General features: G+C 35.5%; 1 protein-coding gene across 3 annotated transcripts in view; it reads left to right on the top strand.

Moving 5' to 3' along the window:
• CPNE8 (copine 8) overlaps positions 1–15,877 on the top strand; it is a 90,086-nt gene that overhangs the window by 15,980 nt on the left and 58,229 nt on the right. For all 3 annotated transcript variants that reach the window (XM_054056477.1, XM_054056480.1, XM_054056479.1), the window contains exons 3-5: positions 2,834–2,880; positions 12,360–12,463; positions 15,665–15,704. In XM_054056477.1, the coding sequence (XP_053912452.1) occupies positions 2,834–2,880; positions 12,360–12,463; positions 15,665–15,704 (191 nt within the window). The remainder of the gene's footprint in view (positions 1–2,833; positions 2,881–12,359; positions 12,464–15,664; positions 15,705–15,877) is intronic.

Below are 15,877 nucleotides of genomic sequence, written 5' to 3'. Positions count from 1 at the left end.
GCGTATGCATATGTCACTGTCAAACTCGTACCTTGTACTTGTAATAAAATAAATATTACATGATATGTTTGTTAGTCTATATCTTTATTAGATTTAAAGTACCTGCCATATCTGCAGCCTAGACAGACATCAGGAAATTGCTAGTCATACTACACATTCTTAGCTCTTTTTCTCCTCATTTAAAGTTCTATATAAATTATGAAACTAGAGAGTTGGTCCCACTCCTGGGATATACCTTTGAAAGTATTGGGGACCAACTGCTGATGGAGGGGAATATAAGTCTACTAAAGCCTCAGCAATTAAAAAGTGAGAATGCAGTGCTTGGTTAAAGTCCTCCAAAGATGATAAAAACTTAAAACAAGTTATAGTAAACTGGCTATGAAGAAACTGAATTTGGAAAATAGGATTCAAACGGACAGACAGGTATAAGCAGCCTTCCATAGGAATACAGTAACAGACTGAATTAGTTTTAAGGTGGAGCCTTACACCTATTTTTTAACCCTTATGTACTGTGTGACTTCTATCTTATCAGCCATGGTAGGAAACTAAAATTATCCTATGGTGATGTTTTTTGGTCTTTTTATTCATAGCTGTTCTTTTATTTGGCTTCATAAACTAGGTAGTCCCAGAGTGCCTGTCTTCTGAAAATTGGATTGTAGTGAATATTTTACAGTTGTATTGCTTTTTTCTCCTATTAAATCTCTCAATTTTTTAAATATTCTTTTTGTTCTACAGCTGGAATACACAATTTTTGCTTGATTTACTGTATTAACACTAATTCACAGGGCAGTATGTAGTACAAAATATAAACCAGCAAATCAGTAGTAAAAAGTTATTATGTTTTAGAAAAATCTGGACAATACAAATATCTGAACAGAAAAAGTACACTTTATTTGTTAAGGGTGGGCTTTCCTCTAAGTGAATTTCAGTTCTGTTCTGAACAGGGGTTATAGATATGAGAAATTTCTAATTGAAAACCTACATGTAAGCGCTTGGCAGAATGGACAAAATCCACACCTACATTTGCATTCTTGGAAAGCACTACTGAAAAATGGAAAACATTCCTTATTGCAGAACTGGTAACATTAGTATAAAAAATGTTTCCCATGGGGAAGGTGAAAGTGAATGTTTGTGAGAGCCTGCCTAATTCTGTGTCAGCAGCAGGGGTAATTTTTTACAGCAGAGAGTAATTTTTTTGCTTGTTTTTATCTATGGAAATTTCCTTTGACATTTCCTTTTTCTCCCAAGGTTACCTTAGCACAGATCTTACTAAATGCAAAGGTTAGTCAGAAGTTTGGTAACCTTTAGACACTTCTGTAGCTGATTTCATAGCTTCCATTTCAGTCTGTTTTCTCACATTTTCCCATTTAACGTCATGTAATATAGTTCAGCAATCTATTCAAGAGTGTATTGTAAAAATAGGCTTTTTTGGTTTGAATTCATCCTGCTCTAGGGAGGAACCAAAGCTAGGAGCATGATTGCCCCGGGTTTCATTTAGAGTAAATGGAGAAGGACAGACATATCCAGAAGAGGATTTTGAATTTTTTTCAAAAAGCTTCCCCCCCCCCCCCAAGACCTCTATTTAAAAAAAAAAAAAAAAAAAAAAAAGAAAAAGGTTTATTTCTGTTAACTTTTAACTTCTATGTGAGCTAAGATATTGAACTTGCTTTTTTCTGTTCTTCTTATTTGCTACTACCGAATGGCTTTTTTTTTTTTTTTTTTTTTTTTGGTGTGGAGAAAATACCTTTCAAGTAAGAAGAAAATGTAGTTTGAAGCTTGACTTCATTTCTGCTTTGGTCTGATGATGATTCTAACTTCATTGAGAACAAAACCCCTTCTGCCTTTATTGTTCAAGGCTGCAACCCAAGCCAGTATTATTTTTGACCTTCTGCTTAAAAATAATGATCAGCAGAGGAGAAGAATTTGTCAGGAAAAAAGTGTCCAAGTATCCGTGGTTCCACTGTTTAGACAAGGGTGGAGTTTAAAGTAAAAATTGCTTTATGGTCCTCAGCTACAACTAACTCAGGATTGTAGAAAATACAGTTTGTAGTACTCGTTTATTCCAAATTATTTGTATTTATAATAGCATTTTATAAGACCTGATTATAGTCACTGTACCTCTGTCACCAGGCTTTGTGATGGAAGAAGCTGCAAATTAATGTGTAGTGGGTCCTGTACTGAAAAAAATGGCTCTTTAAGGAGAGTCACACCTGTGGGGTTATGCTACTTGGTCTTTCAAAAACAGCTTAGGTCAACAGACTTCATTGATTCCATTTTTCATTAGGTTTTAATTTACTTTCTTTTTTAAAAAAGGGATGCATATGCAAGATACTTAAATATATACAAATAATTTGGGCAAAATTAAGGAAGAAACACTGAGAAGTTATTTTTTTTCCTTTTTTCACTTTCATTTCCTCTGTGTCTTTTTCCAGGGTTCTCATTTGTTTTCATTTTAATGCTCTCATCTTTTGAAGGAAGCATAATTTTGGGTAATTATGCATTAGATTAACTGGGATAGCCAGACCATCCACATTTAGTGAAGACCTGTTTTTATCCAATTTTACTGCTAAGGATTGTCAAGTGATTTGCTGGAGTTCAAGCATAAGTGTTGCTTCCCATTTTAGAACCACTGTGTTTATTAGCTCATTGCTGCAACAACTGGACCTTTTTGTCACTGATCTGGTTAGGCATACTGAAAACTGAGGGAAAACATTACTATTTGGTTGTCCTATGTACTAATTCTAACAGCACAAAAGACTACAAAGTTGATTCACTTAAATTAAGAGTATTGTTAAATCCTGAAAATAACTAGACTCTTTTTTTCCCCCCACAGTATGTGTTTTGTACACACAAGCCATTGGAAACAAAGAATGGAGAGAGGTAAGATACATATTCATAGATGTATGAAATCGTTGAGTATACTTAAGGCTGGTCACTTGCCAGTGACAAAAGAGAAAAGAACATGTCATAGCCTCTTAAAATGCCGTTCTGAACAACCTGTGTACCAGCAAACACTAAAAACCTAGTCACATTAATCTCAATTTCTGTATCTGTATTGCGTGTTTCCATCAAAAGGAAAACGAAATTAGACAAAATACATTAATTTCCTGTTCTACAGTCTCCCTGAGATAAATGAAATCAAACTTGGCTCTCAGTCTGGACAAGGTTTGTAGGTGTCAAGAGTTCAGTTGGGGTGAATGTGTGCTCGGACAGTACAAGAGCTGTGGAAAGATTCAATTCTGGTGATTGTCAGTGTCAGCAAAACTAACCTGTAGTTTTGGTAGAGATCTACTTTTTCCGTGTAGTGTTTGGGAGAAGTTAGGTGTTGCTGAACAGAGTACACACCAGGCAACAAGGAAGGAGGGTATTATGATAGGTAGATCTCTGTCTTTTCTTAAACCTGTCAGTGTAAGTACCGGAGAGGTATGTCTTAAGAAACTGTAGTACCTCTGAATTGGATACCTAAAACAGATCAACATTATATCCTAGAACTGTCTACCTGTACTTAGTCATCTGATTTTTGTCCTTTAGTGCTATTCTTTGAAAGAGTTGACAGTATTGGGCGAAGGGTGGTCGTATTTTCTACTGATAACGTGCTATTTAGCTGCAATACAGAGAGGATTGATGGAACTGCTCTTTACTGTAGGTGGGCTGCTGTGTGGCCATGTGTTCTAAGAATAGAGCCAAGAGGGGACTATCTTACTGTTTTTCTCTGCTGAAGAGAGGAGGTTTGATGTTCTTCCTTTCATAACCGATATTTTATGTGATTACTACTGTGTAAAAATTCCAGTGGAGTGGCCATGGGGACAGAAACCAGACCTCTTCTCTTACATTTTGTGTCCTTGCCAGTTGACTGGAGAAACATATTTTCTGCTTTGCTGAAACATGATGCATGTGGTATCAGTCTTGTTGAGATAAGAGTACTAAATTTGTTTCCTGCTTTGAGAAAAGCTCATGTAACTGGGCAATATGTGAAACATTATACCTGCTGGAAATATATATGAAATATATGAAAATGAAATATACAATATATTTCATTTGTAGTTTTTAGTTAAATTTCTGCTCTCTGTTCTGAACTGTATACTAGGCATCCTCTCGGTATACCTGCTGGATCACATTCCCCTGATGTGATCTTAATTACTACTTAATATTAATTAAAAACTAACCTTAATTAAATTGGCAGAAGTACTGGACATATACAGAGTTCTAAGTGTTTGGCTAACTAACTCCGAAAACAGTCTTCAGGCGTTCAAGTGCTTAAGTGTAATGATGTGGTTTGGTAGTCAAGCCTAGATCATCACTAGAACATTTGGGTCATTTTCTGGTCTTGGGTTAAGAGGATTTTGTCAGAAATTCTGGCTTTTATTGTTGTCTGAGTTTTGGATGTATTACAGTTTTGTGGAATTTTAATAATTCTCTGGTGTAACCTAAAATAAATAGTAACCATTTTTGATATCATAATTGTCCTGGTGGTCGAATTATAAAATTATCACCTTATTTAGAAAATGTTCCATGGGCTCGTTTTGAGGTGATATGGGAGATTGTGAATGTTAAGATTCCATCTGCTCTTGATTTTGACAGATCCAAGTTCATAATGATTGAAGTGTGTCACCGCCCCATAGCTTTGTATTGTTTTGCCATTTTATCTCCTTGACCAAACCAAAAACACCTCAACAGGGCAGTGTGCAATGTTATCGCTTCTATTGTGGCTTTACACTGATTAGAGGGTATCTTGGCTAGATGATGCAGTTTGGCATATGGTTATGGTAGCATATGCCAGTTTAGGAATACGGGGGTTAAACCGGAATCTGGACATGGCAGTTGCTAGAAAATCATATGTGGGTTTTTTCTTTTTTTTTTTCATTTAAGATGTAATTATCTCTATCATGTCTATCAGGATAAGGTCTAGATGCAGGTACTTACAACTCAGTTGACTATTTAAACTATTTATAGTTTGTGGAAAAAGATAACATCCTGAGGGCAGTTCATCAGACCTAATTTAGATGTCTGCATTAGATCAGATGAATCATCCTTTAGAAGTGCCTGCAGGTGATGATCAAAAGCCTACGCTTCTGACTATGTCAGGTGTAAAGTTCTGTGAGTAGAATCCCAGTCCTAGTAGCTATTATGACAGTCAAAATTCAGAGGTTGGCATGATAGAGGGGCTGAGTCAGAATTGCATTTCACGTGTTATGGTGCATTACATGTGTACCAGTGGTAATAAATAAGGTGATAGGTAGACGATTAGTTGATATTTACATTAGATGGGTAATCTCCTATCTTTTATTTTTGTGCTGTTCTGCCTGCGGTGGTGAATATGCTAATACTGTGGTTTTCATTAAATTACGTGTACATGTCCTTTTTGTCACATTTAAACACTTATTTAATGTTTTGCTAGCTTGTAGAAGTGGAAGTCAACTGGAAATGTTTGGGGAAGACAAAACTGAGACAAATAATAAGCCTCAGATGTTATGTATAGACATTAAAGAATAGTATTCAGTCATGGCAACATACTTATCTTGTTTCTATTCCCTATCCTTTTATGCATAGTTCTCTTCCTTGTTTTGCCTAACTACTTTCATTTGAACACTACAGAAAATGCTCTGGGATTATAAACACAGTAAATTGCTTCATAATCTCCATGATTTCCCTAGCATGCTATTCTAGCAGTGTGCTTTTTTCACCCTTCAGCTAAGTTATTCAGACATATTCAATACAGTAGTTAAATCAAACCTGTCATTTAATGAAGGGTAGACGTTTTCTGGGCACTGTCTCCTGTTTGCCTGTAGTACAGATTTCAGTGTTTTTACCCAGTGTTATTCTTGCACACCAAGTCCTCAGCAAATAATAAAAATGTTTTGTTCTCAATTTAATAGGGTGTTCTTTTTCAAGACAGCCTCCCCATTTCACTTACAGTGTGATCATTGGGTTTTTCAGCTAATACAGTTGGCAACAAATGCATCATCAGAATTTGAGCCTTGCTTTTTAAAATATTTACTTCCCCTTAGTTGTGTGGAAAATGTTTGAAAATATTACTAGGTATAACTTGCTGATATCTACAGAAGCCTTGAATAATATATTGAAAGAATCTGAATCTCCTCATTTCAAAGAGGGCATTAATTCTGAAAACAAGAGGGAGCACTTTGAAGGTAAATGTTAAATAAATAATAGATATTGGAAAATACTCGACCAACTGCAATTTTACTGGCAGTATCCACCAGGAGTAGATGTTAAGGAGCTGCCTATGGAGTGAGGCTGTGAGTCGATGTACTCTAAGAATGCATTGGATTCAAATGAAATTACCTTATTCAGTTTTTTTGTCTGTTTACTTTTTTTCCCAAGGGCAGAACAAATGACTACATCACATTAAGCTAATGTAACTAATTACTTAACTGACAAATTACTATTAAAAGGAATGTAGTTTGTAGGAGTCTAAGTACAAGGAAAAAAAGTATGGAGAATATGGAAAAAGCCTATACTATCCCGGTTGTGAAGAATTTTTGCTCTTGCATGATATTTAGTTCACTGGAAAACTTTCTTTAGCAGATTTTGTGAAAGAACCGTTTGAGTGAATTAAGACAGTTGGAATGAAAGAATATAATATTTTCAAGGAAGCAATGTTTCCTTTTTAAGGAAACAATGGAAAAAACCCAAAGCACATAAAAAAGATGAATCCCTTCTGATTTTTATATACTTATAATTGTTCAACCATCATTTAAGTAGGGTTACATAGAAATCACCATCATATGTACATGCTGTATACAGATTTCATATGAGTGCCTGCATGCATGTTAGAGGAATGTTGTGGGTTTTCTGATAATTAGTATGGGTTTAGATACTAAAAAACGTTATTCTTCTTTTGGGACAAACACACTGCAGAACATTTTATGACTATGCTCTTATGATTTTTTTTGTTTACTTGTAGTCTCGATAATTCTGATTTGAGACTATTAATCATTATTATAACAGGCTCATTTTATTGGTACTGTATTTCGTTCTCCACAATTCACGTTTCTGATTTGTTCTGTTCACATGCAGTGGAGCTAGACTGAAAACTCTGAGAAGAGGATTATCTTTTGTTGTGTGTTCATACACCATTTTGTGCAGTGAGCTTCCAATGGAGAATGTTCCCAAGAGCTTCCTAAAGGATTTTCATAAAGCCATTTAGATCAGAGCGAAGAACCTAGTGATAGTTTTAAATAATTTTTTAGTTCTTTAGTTTTCTTGCACAATAACAGAATATTAGGTTCTGACTGTTCAGATTTCAAGAAAGGTATTCAAAGACAAAAGACTAGAGATAAAAGTAATGAATTATTAAAAGATTAAATTACATATTCTACACTGAAAAACTTAAGCTTAAATTATCTTCCTAATGAAAAAGTGAATTAAGGATAATTTTAATCATCTATAAGTATCATCACTAAGAACATACATTTTGTAAAGGAAAACATTTTTGCCTGACAAAGGCATAGAAGGATTCAAAAGATGGAAGAGGAAGTGAAATAAAAAGCAGGCAAGAAACAAGAACTTATTTTTCAGAATGGAGTGATTGATTATTGGAACAACTTCATTGCAATTCTGGTAGAACACTGCAAATTTAAAAAAAAAAAAAAAAAACAAACAAAAAACCAAAAAAAAACCCAAACCAAATTAAGAAAAGTGGATATGGTAGATAATTATTCTCAAATTCAGTCATGGCCATAAAGTTGAAGCAAGAATTAAATCAAGGAATTAATATAGAAGGTATTTAGCAGAGATTCAGGTCAGACCCTCATTGTTACAGTAGTTGCTTTGTATCTTTCTTATTGGGCTTACCCAACTTGCTAGTCTTTTATAACACTGATGTTAAAATTAAGCTTAGGATTTTCCATTAACCTCATAGCCCCTTAGGGTGAATCACTAGATTGAGATGCTATAAAAATTAAAATGGCTAAATAAATTTAAAAAATGTTATGAGGTAACAAAGACTTTCTATCTCAGGAAATCCAGAAAAGAGACTATTCTTGATTCTTTTTTGTTGTTGAACATCTGTTTTCCTTTAAATAGCTAAATTGATTCTGTTACTCTCCTGAATTACATTTCTAAAGGTATTTGCTTATTGGCCATGTTAAGATTTTAACTTTACACAACTCTTAGTGGGGAAACTAGGCCATATGGAAAACTAATTAATTAGCAGCTATGTTATTAGTCGTAAATGACTGAATTGTAGAAATAACCTGTTCTGCTTAAAACAGGCTACACGTAATTGGGAAAACAGATTTTTAAAAATGATGCTTTGTTTAGTTGAATAGTGTAGGTTGGTGATTTTTAAGGCCAGCATTTTAATGTCATCTATAAGATAACTGAAAAATTACTATTAATATTTAATTAGTTATATTAGTTTAATGTGAAGGAATCATTTGTGTAGCCCTTGGAAAAAAGTAAACTGACCAAAAAAACTGAAGCCTCAATTAAAGCAAAATAATTGAAAATAATTTAAAGAAAAGTTAGCAGTGCTATTGGATTCAGTCTCTTGAGTTTCAAAACAATTTCAATATAACTGATGAGAGATACAGGTGGGAATGTAATAGGTATTCTGTTAAGCCTTCTCTGGTCTCAATGTTGTTTAATCGTCAGCATATTGCATATTTATCATCTTTCACTGTGTCCTGACTTTGGCTGAGATAGAGTTAATTTTCTTCCTATTAGCTAGTATACTGCGTGTTTTGGATTTAATATGAGAACGATGTTGATAACACACTGATTTTTTTTTAGGTTTTGCTAAGCCGTCCTTACACTAAATCAAAGATGTTTCAGCTTTCCATACCCTGCCAGTGAGAAGGGAAGTGCACCAGAAGGTGGAAGGGGGCATAGCTAGGACACTTGACCTTGTCCAAGGGAGTCCTTGGCAGAAAGTACACTGTCACTCCAGAAATATCAGTGGTTCTGCCCTTTTATAGCTTGATGGCATTAAGGTACATTTTGCACTGGTGTCCATTAGTGTCTTGTACACTTGTGGGTCTGACATCCCAGGATTGAATCTACACAGTCCAATAAATGCAGTTGTCCCTTTCCTCCACCTAACTGGAGGCAGAGCCCCTCTTATCCTGGTCATAGCATTTATTACTTTCTTCTTGTAAATAAAGTATCTTCATTAAGATCAGGAGTAAGGTTGGCATTCTGTTCTGTCTGGGGAACTGTCCTTTGGAGACTAGGGCAACAGTTTTCCTGGAAGAATCCAGTTTTGTAGTTGTTTTTCCTTGCAGCTTGTGTACTTGTGCTTCTAGGGTTGAGGTAGTTTTTCCATCCCACTTCTTCATGTCCTCTCTGTGGTCACACAGGTAAAACTACAGGGTTGGTCCATGGTGTGTACCCTCTATAACCTTTCTCATGAGCAAAGGAACACTTATTCCTAATAGCTGAGATACTGATCTGTACGGATGGGGAGTAAGAGCTATCCTCTTTCAGTTGCTGGATTGGCTTCTCCACAGCCAAGATGAGGGAGGAAGAGAGATTTTCTTTGTATTGCTGGAGCTCACCAACCAATTCATCCACTGTTGGTCCCTCTCAGCCTTTTCCAGGTTATTACTACCAATGAGTTGGCATAAAACAATAGCAGGCTTCATAAAAATTCCATCATACAAGTCTTATGCATTGGACTTCATCTGGATCTTTGAATAACGCCTTATTGTCATCATAAATCACCTCCATGGCTCATTCCCTTAGGAGAGGATATTTCAAGGACCCAAAAGGGTACCAGGTGGCCTTTTGGTATAGCTGCCCTGGAGATGGACAAAATTAAACAGCTGTTTACCTTGCCTTGTCTCTCGGGGGACCCTTCTGTTGTAGATTGGACTGCAGTGGGTGCTAATTGCTACCACAACAGTGCACTGTTGGCAATGGCAATAGGCAATATTGCACCAATTGGGGCTCCGTGATCCCATCTATAAGCTGACTGATCAACCAGCATCAAGGAGTGATCAGCGAGACTCAATCACTCTTCAACAGTCCCATATAGCCAGTGAGAAAGTCTAACAGAGACTAACAGTAGACTTTTTAGGAATAAAATGGCCAGATGGGCATCGTCAGATCTCAATGGATATTATCAACAAAATAACAATTAAGATTTATTTGACCTGGAAACTAATTAGAGATGTTGGATGTACATAAAATTTCAATGCTACTATTCAGAGGGCACAGGAAGGCCTGTTAGCCCAGGCAAGTATTCCAGCCATACTTATTCCTATAGAAATGCCAACTTTCTACCACTGCTTTTGTTTCTTACTGGTTAATACTTGCCATTGTAGTCACCAGTATTGGTTCAAGAATGTTTTTTTTTTTTACAACACTTTGCTTGTCAACTTTATGTCAGTGTTTCCAAGAATACCTTGAATCATTTCTCTCTAGACTGACATTTTTTCTTGTAAAACAAACAGTAAGGATCAAGCAATTTGTTCATGTTCAGGTCTGTTTCCGAGATGATGTGTATCCAGTGCTACTTGTCTCCTAAAGACTCGGGATTTTATTTTGAATATCCAATATCTTCGTCACTCTGGAGAGCTTCTGGAGATTTCTCCTGCCTGTGTCGGTATAAGACTTAGCCCTCCATAGATAATGCTTTGGCTTAAGAGAGTTGAAGAAGTACAGTGATTGCTAATGAGTAAACTTGCTTGCTAAGTGATTTGTGCCTTAGGTCATATTCAGAAGCCTTCTTGGAGGGAATATCAAGGTTCCAGTGAGACTAGAGATTCATTCCACATGGGTTTTAAGAAATAATATAGGGTCTTGGCAAAGAGGTATGCTGATTGACGACTATATCTTAAATATTCTTTGCCTTTATATTTTGAGATTGTCTCATTCATTGGGAAGATAGTTTTGCTTTTCTGTCTCTTATAGGAAGTGCTGGAGTATGGAGATCTCTGAATAAGACTGTCCTAATTGAACATCTCACAGCATAGCGGAAGTGAAGGAACCTAACAGGATTCAAGCACACTCTGTAAAGATGCAAACCACTACTGTGTCACTTCTGAGGATTGTTCGTTTTCCTGAGACTTTATAGAGCTGTGTCTTGAAGATATGTTACCTTTTGTTGAACATTTTCTTGTACGTGAGACTTTTGGATGGGTAGTTGCTTTTTGCAAAGCAGTTGTTCTGTTGGATAGGTCTATTTCTCCAGGTGATCTCTGTGAATGAATGCTGCGTGGAGTCAGTCCCCTGCAGTTTGAATGCATGCATGTCAAATAAATACTCCAGCACACAAATAATGGCTGGAGTTCTTTACCATTTTATTGTAATAAGTCTCAAGCAATGGAAGGAAATTGCTTAGTTGAGAGAGGAGAGACAGTGGAGTATGCTCTGTCCTTTCATACCACGCGTAAGTTAAGTGTGCAGAGGCCAGGTTAGGGAGGCTCCTGTTGGAGGCTTAGAGGCTCTGTGCAGGTTTTAGGGGTTGGATTCGAATCCGTGATGTGAAAACATTTCTAGGAAATGTATCTCAAAACCCTTCAGTTACAAGAAGGTTTATTCTTTCTTTACCCATGTTTATTGATTTAGTTAGGCCCTGTCAATGAAGATGTTGGCAGTCTTTGAGTCATTCAGAAGTCTCTAGTCACAGCCTTCAGTTTTGTGGACTCCTAATGATCTTTCAGCAGACTGTCTGAAAGCTTTTCGGTAGGCTATATTCAAATATGTCTTGATATGTTCAACATGTAGGACAAAATGAAATGCTCATTTCAATAATAACTCGTAACTTTTATGATCAGTCATTTATATCTGTGATGTGTATGAATTGAAGTCAATCAAAAGTTATTTATTTCTCTTTTTAATTAAAATATTTTCAGCTTGTTGAGAGCTGAGGGGCTTCCTGTAAACACCAGGAAAGCAAAGAAAAGCTCAGAGAAAGGAGAAATTTAAGAGAGAGATGAAATGAGATGAAATAGGGGCTGGATAATGCAAAAATTATACACTTCAAATGGAAGGACTGTGTTCTGTATATTTAAAGATATCTGAAATAAGCAATATATGCAAGCTTTTGCTTGCTGCTGTCATTTCTTTGAGGAAACAGTGGATTTTTATGTTACTAATTTCTTCCCCAAATTTTTGTGGATTCTGATTGGCTCTGGGAGCTGATGTTTATAAAGTTTACATCTATGATACAAGATGTGCAACAGTCTTTATATTGAAATACAAGGTCTTCTGCCCGTCTATCTTCATCCACAGATAACTGATCTTTTCATCTGAAGACAATAATTTTCTTTCATGGCATCTGTTTAGGAGAATTTTTTATAGACCCTCATAGCTAGCATACTGCTGGTATTGGCAGTCAACTTAATTATACTTCGTTGTAGCATGTGGCTTAAACCTATACTTTTCTCTTGCAGTTTGGAAGAACTGAAGTAATTGATAACACTTTAAATCCAGATTTCGTAAGAAAATTTATAATGGACTACTTCTTTGAAGAAAGAGAGAATCTGCGATTTGATTTGTAAGTTAACAACCTTTGACTAATCTTGCAGCCTCTGGAAAAATGTTAAGTTTTGTTGAGCATAAAATTAACTTGAAGAGAGATAGCATCAGTTGACATGGAATATATTAGTAAACTTGATTGATTAAGCATTGCTTCCTCAGAAATAAGTGTGTAACATAATAATGACCAAGTTTTAATAAACTGACAGGTATTAACTAGTCAAAATGCAGTCACTCAAAATGACTACTTTTAGAAAACAAAGCTAAGGATGTCAAAATTTTAAATTATTTTAAACTTTTTAAATTTTTTTAAATTATTTATTATTTTTAATTTTTTTTTAATTCTTTTAATATTTTTAAATTATTATTTCTGCCTTCAGGTGTATTTCTGGTAGTTTATTTTGCTTGAGAAAGATTTAGGACAATCATCTCTTAAATTACAAAATAAATAAGAAAGATACAATGTAGTCTGCCTTCCCATACTTTCTAACCTGAAAGACTGAGGTGTCTTGGTACGTTTTATGGAATTTGCAACAAATCCTACTTAGGTTATTGTAGTGGTAAGTTGTAGTATTGTTTCTTACCAATTTAAAGTTACATCGTAAGTTTGCCTTGACATAGAAACTGCATTTATTGCATTTCTGTCTTACAGACAGCAAAACAGATAAAGAAAGTTTTTATGCATTTCGTAGTATCTCCTAGCACATTCATGGTAAAGGCATTTTTAAAACTTCTAGCTTCTAGGCTTTAGTCTTAATGTGCCAATTACTTATCCAAGTAGTTACTTTGAAGCGACTCTGACAGGCTTTTGATTTTATTTGGGGTTCCCCCTCCCGAGTTTCTGGAATGCAAATAAATCTGTACAGTAAGCAAGGCACAAAATAAATAGGGCAGTGATCACATTAGTCATGGCTTCTTCCATAGTAGTTGAAAAAAATGTGTGATACCTGATAGATGTATATTAGCAACATTAATAAAGTTACACACAGTTTTGCTGATTTCTTTTGTAAAGTTGCCAGCAGGGTGTACTGAAATGCTCTTGAATGGCAGCATTTTCTATGTCATGGAAGCAAATAAAACCCCATATCTAATTCTTCTTTAGCTGTAAATGTCTTTTTTTGTAGCGTGTCAGAATGTTTCCTAAGTTAACAAGAAGTGCTGTAGGGATGAAAGAGGAGAAGTTGTCTTCAGTACACAGATAGCAGCTAGCTGTTTCCACCTAGACCTCGACTCTTTCAAAGAGTGAAAAGAAATACTCAATGCCAAGATAAATTACAGGGGGCTTCTAGATGGCACTGTACAAATTCTTTCCTCTTCAGCAAAGAAGCCTGCTGCAGGCTTTGTTTTTTATTTTAGAAGTTGGGTTTAATGTCACGAAACCCACTGAGTATTACTGTTCCTTGCTATTTAAAATACCTTTAAGTATGAGCCAATAATTTTGTGAAATAAAGGATCCTCCTCTGAGTGTAGGTAAAGCATTGCTGAAAAAAATGACATGGCTGGGGATGTGTAGGAATCTCAGTTTGGTTGCCTCCTGCTCATTGTAGGATGCATGCGTGTTAGAGGGAGGAGGCGGGGCAGTAGAAATGAAGAACAAGAGAAAGAAAGAGAAAGCTAGGCTTTCGGTCTAGGCAAAGAAAGGAAAGTCTGTAAAGAACTACTGGATAAGTGCTGTCTGTAAAGGACTTGGACCTGGAAGGGAAAATCTGTAGATACGAAGCATACTCTACTTATCAGGAAGGCCTGACTGCTGTCTGCTGCTCTTCTGGTTTATTCTGAACTCAAAGCTGTATAACTGTTTTTAATGTTTGCCTGTATAATGTTTTAATGGTTGACCATACTGCCGTAATCTTTGAATTCACTTTAAAGGCCTATAACAATGATAGATGAGAAATGAAATATTGTAGAGCCCAAGAGGTAAAAATGTGAATCTCATATAGCTATTTGGGGATTAAAACTGATTTAGGTCAGGAAAGAAGCATCTTTAGAAAGCTTACTTTTTTAAATTTCTCAGAGAAATTGTATACTACCATTGACCAAAGTTTAATTTTTGAAGAAGGAAACTCCTCATACGATTTATGGTTTTTGCAACAAAAAGAAAGTGACAAGTATATCTCTGATTTTTGGTGTTCTGATAAATGAGCATGAGCCCCCTCCTGAACTGTACAGCCACCAATGTCTCAGGTCCCATTCTATTCATATTTGATGACTTGTTACTGATTTTGCCAGTGAAGTACTTCTTTAAATTGTGTAGCTGGCCCTCAGGTCAAATTACCAGTTTTCTATTCAGTTTCACCAGTACAGTACATTACTTCTTTGTTGCTTTTTTTAATTAAAAAGCCCTAACCATAGTGTTTTTTATAGTCATTCCTTTGTTTACATATATATTTCTAAAACTCCTACTGTGCCGCGCCATATCCTGCTGGAATTCCTGTCCTCCTGTCTTGTCATCTGGTCCATAATGCATTCCAACAACCAGTTGCGGCAGCACACCCGCATTGTGGGAAAGGAAGTGTGCAGGGGGGGCTGAGATGGGCAGAGGGGATACTTTCTCCATTTACTTGCTGGTATTGAATCTGAAGGTAGGATTTGATAAAAATATTACTGTGGATTATCTGATAAAGATGAAAAACTAATGAAACTATAGATATTAGTAATTCCTCGAGAATTTATTTACATTATTTTTTTAATCTCTTGAATCCATGGAGTAATGTCTTTTTAGATCTGACTTGATAATAGAAGGGAAAAAATGGCATTTTGTAGCTGGAAGAAGAACGGGATTATGATAAGACGAAAGCAACAAGTCTAACTCTTGATAAAGCAATATAATTTATTGTCAGTTACTATTTAATTAGTCAGATGACTGAAAAAGCACCAAAGAACATAATTCACAAGTTTGTTTTCTAAGGCTAATTTTTAATTTTTGTTTTGGTTTTGGACGCTTTCGTTGTTCAAACAGAAATATCAGAATAATTTCCCTTAGTAGCCTGCACTTTGTTGAAAAGTAATTTCATTTCAAATAGCTGGTGAACCATAATCTATAATCTGTGATGATTCAGTTTACCTTCCTTACTGATGAGACTTCCATTCACATATCTATTTCTGTAAATTTCACACATTGAAATAGGTAGAAGAATTGTTTGAATTTTTTTTTTAACATTGTTCTGAATTCTGTCATCTGGCAACTCTGATATAACTTTCCTTTTTTTTTTTTTTAAAGCTATGATGTTGACTCAAAGAGTCCTAACCTATCAAAACATGTAAGTTTTCTCCTCACTATTATACTTCCTTGTGCTGAAATGCTTATATTTTATAGAAATCTTTTGTCTTGTGTCTTCTTGATGTGGAAGGTTTAAATAGTAATTTTGAATTTTAGAGATGTGAGATAAGAATTCAGAGGTTTCAGAGTGAATTGTTTTAAAGAAATACAGTA

Source organism: Cuculus canorus, chromosome 1, assembly GCF_017976375.1.
Source record: "Cuculus canorus isolate bCucCan1 chromosome 1, bCucCan1.pri, whole genome shotgun sequence".
In the NCBI taxonomy this organism is placed as follows: Eukaryota; Metazoa; Chordata; class Aves; order Cuculiformes; family Cuculidae; genus Cuculus; species Cuculus canorus.
This window is presented reverse-complemented; position numbering and strand designations above follow the sequence as displayed.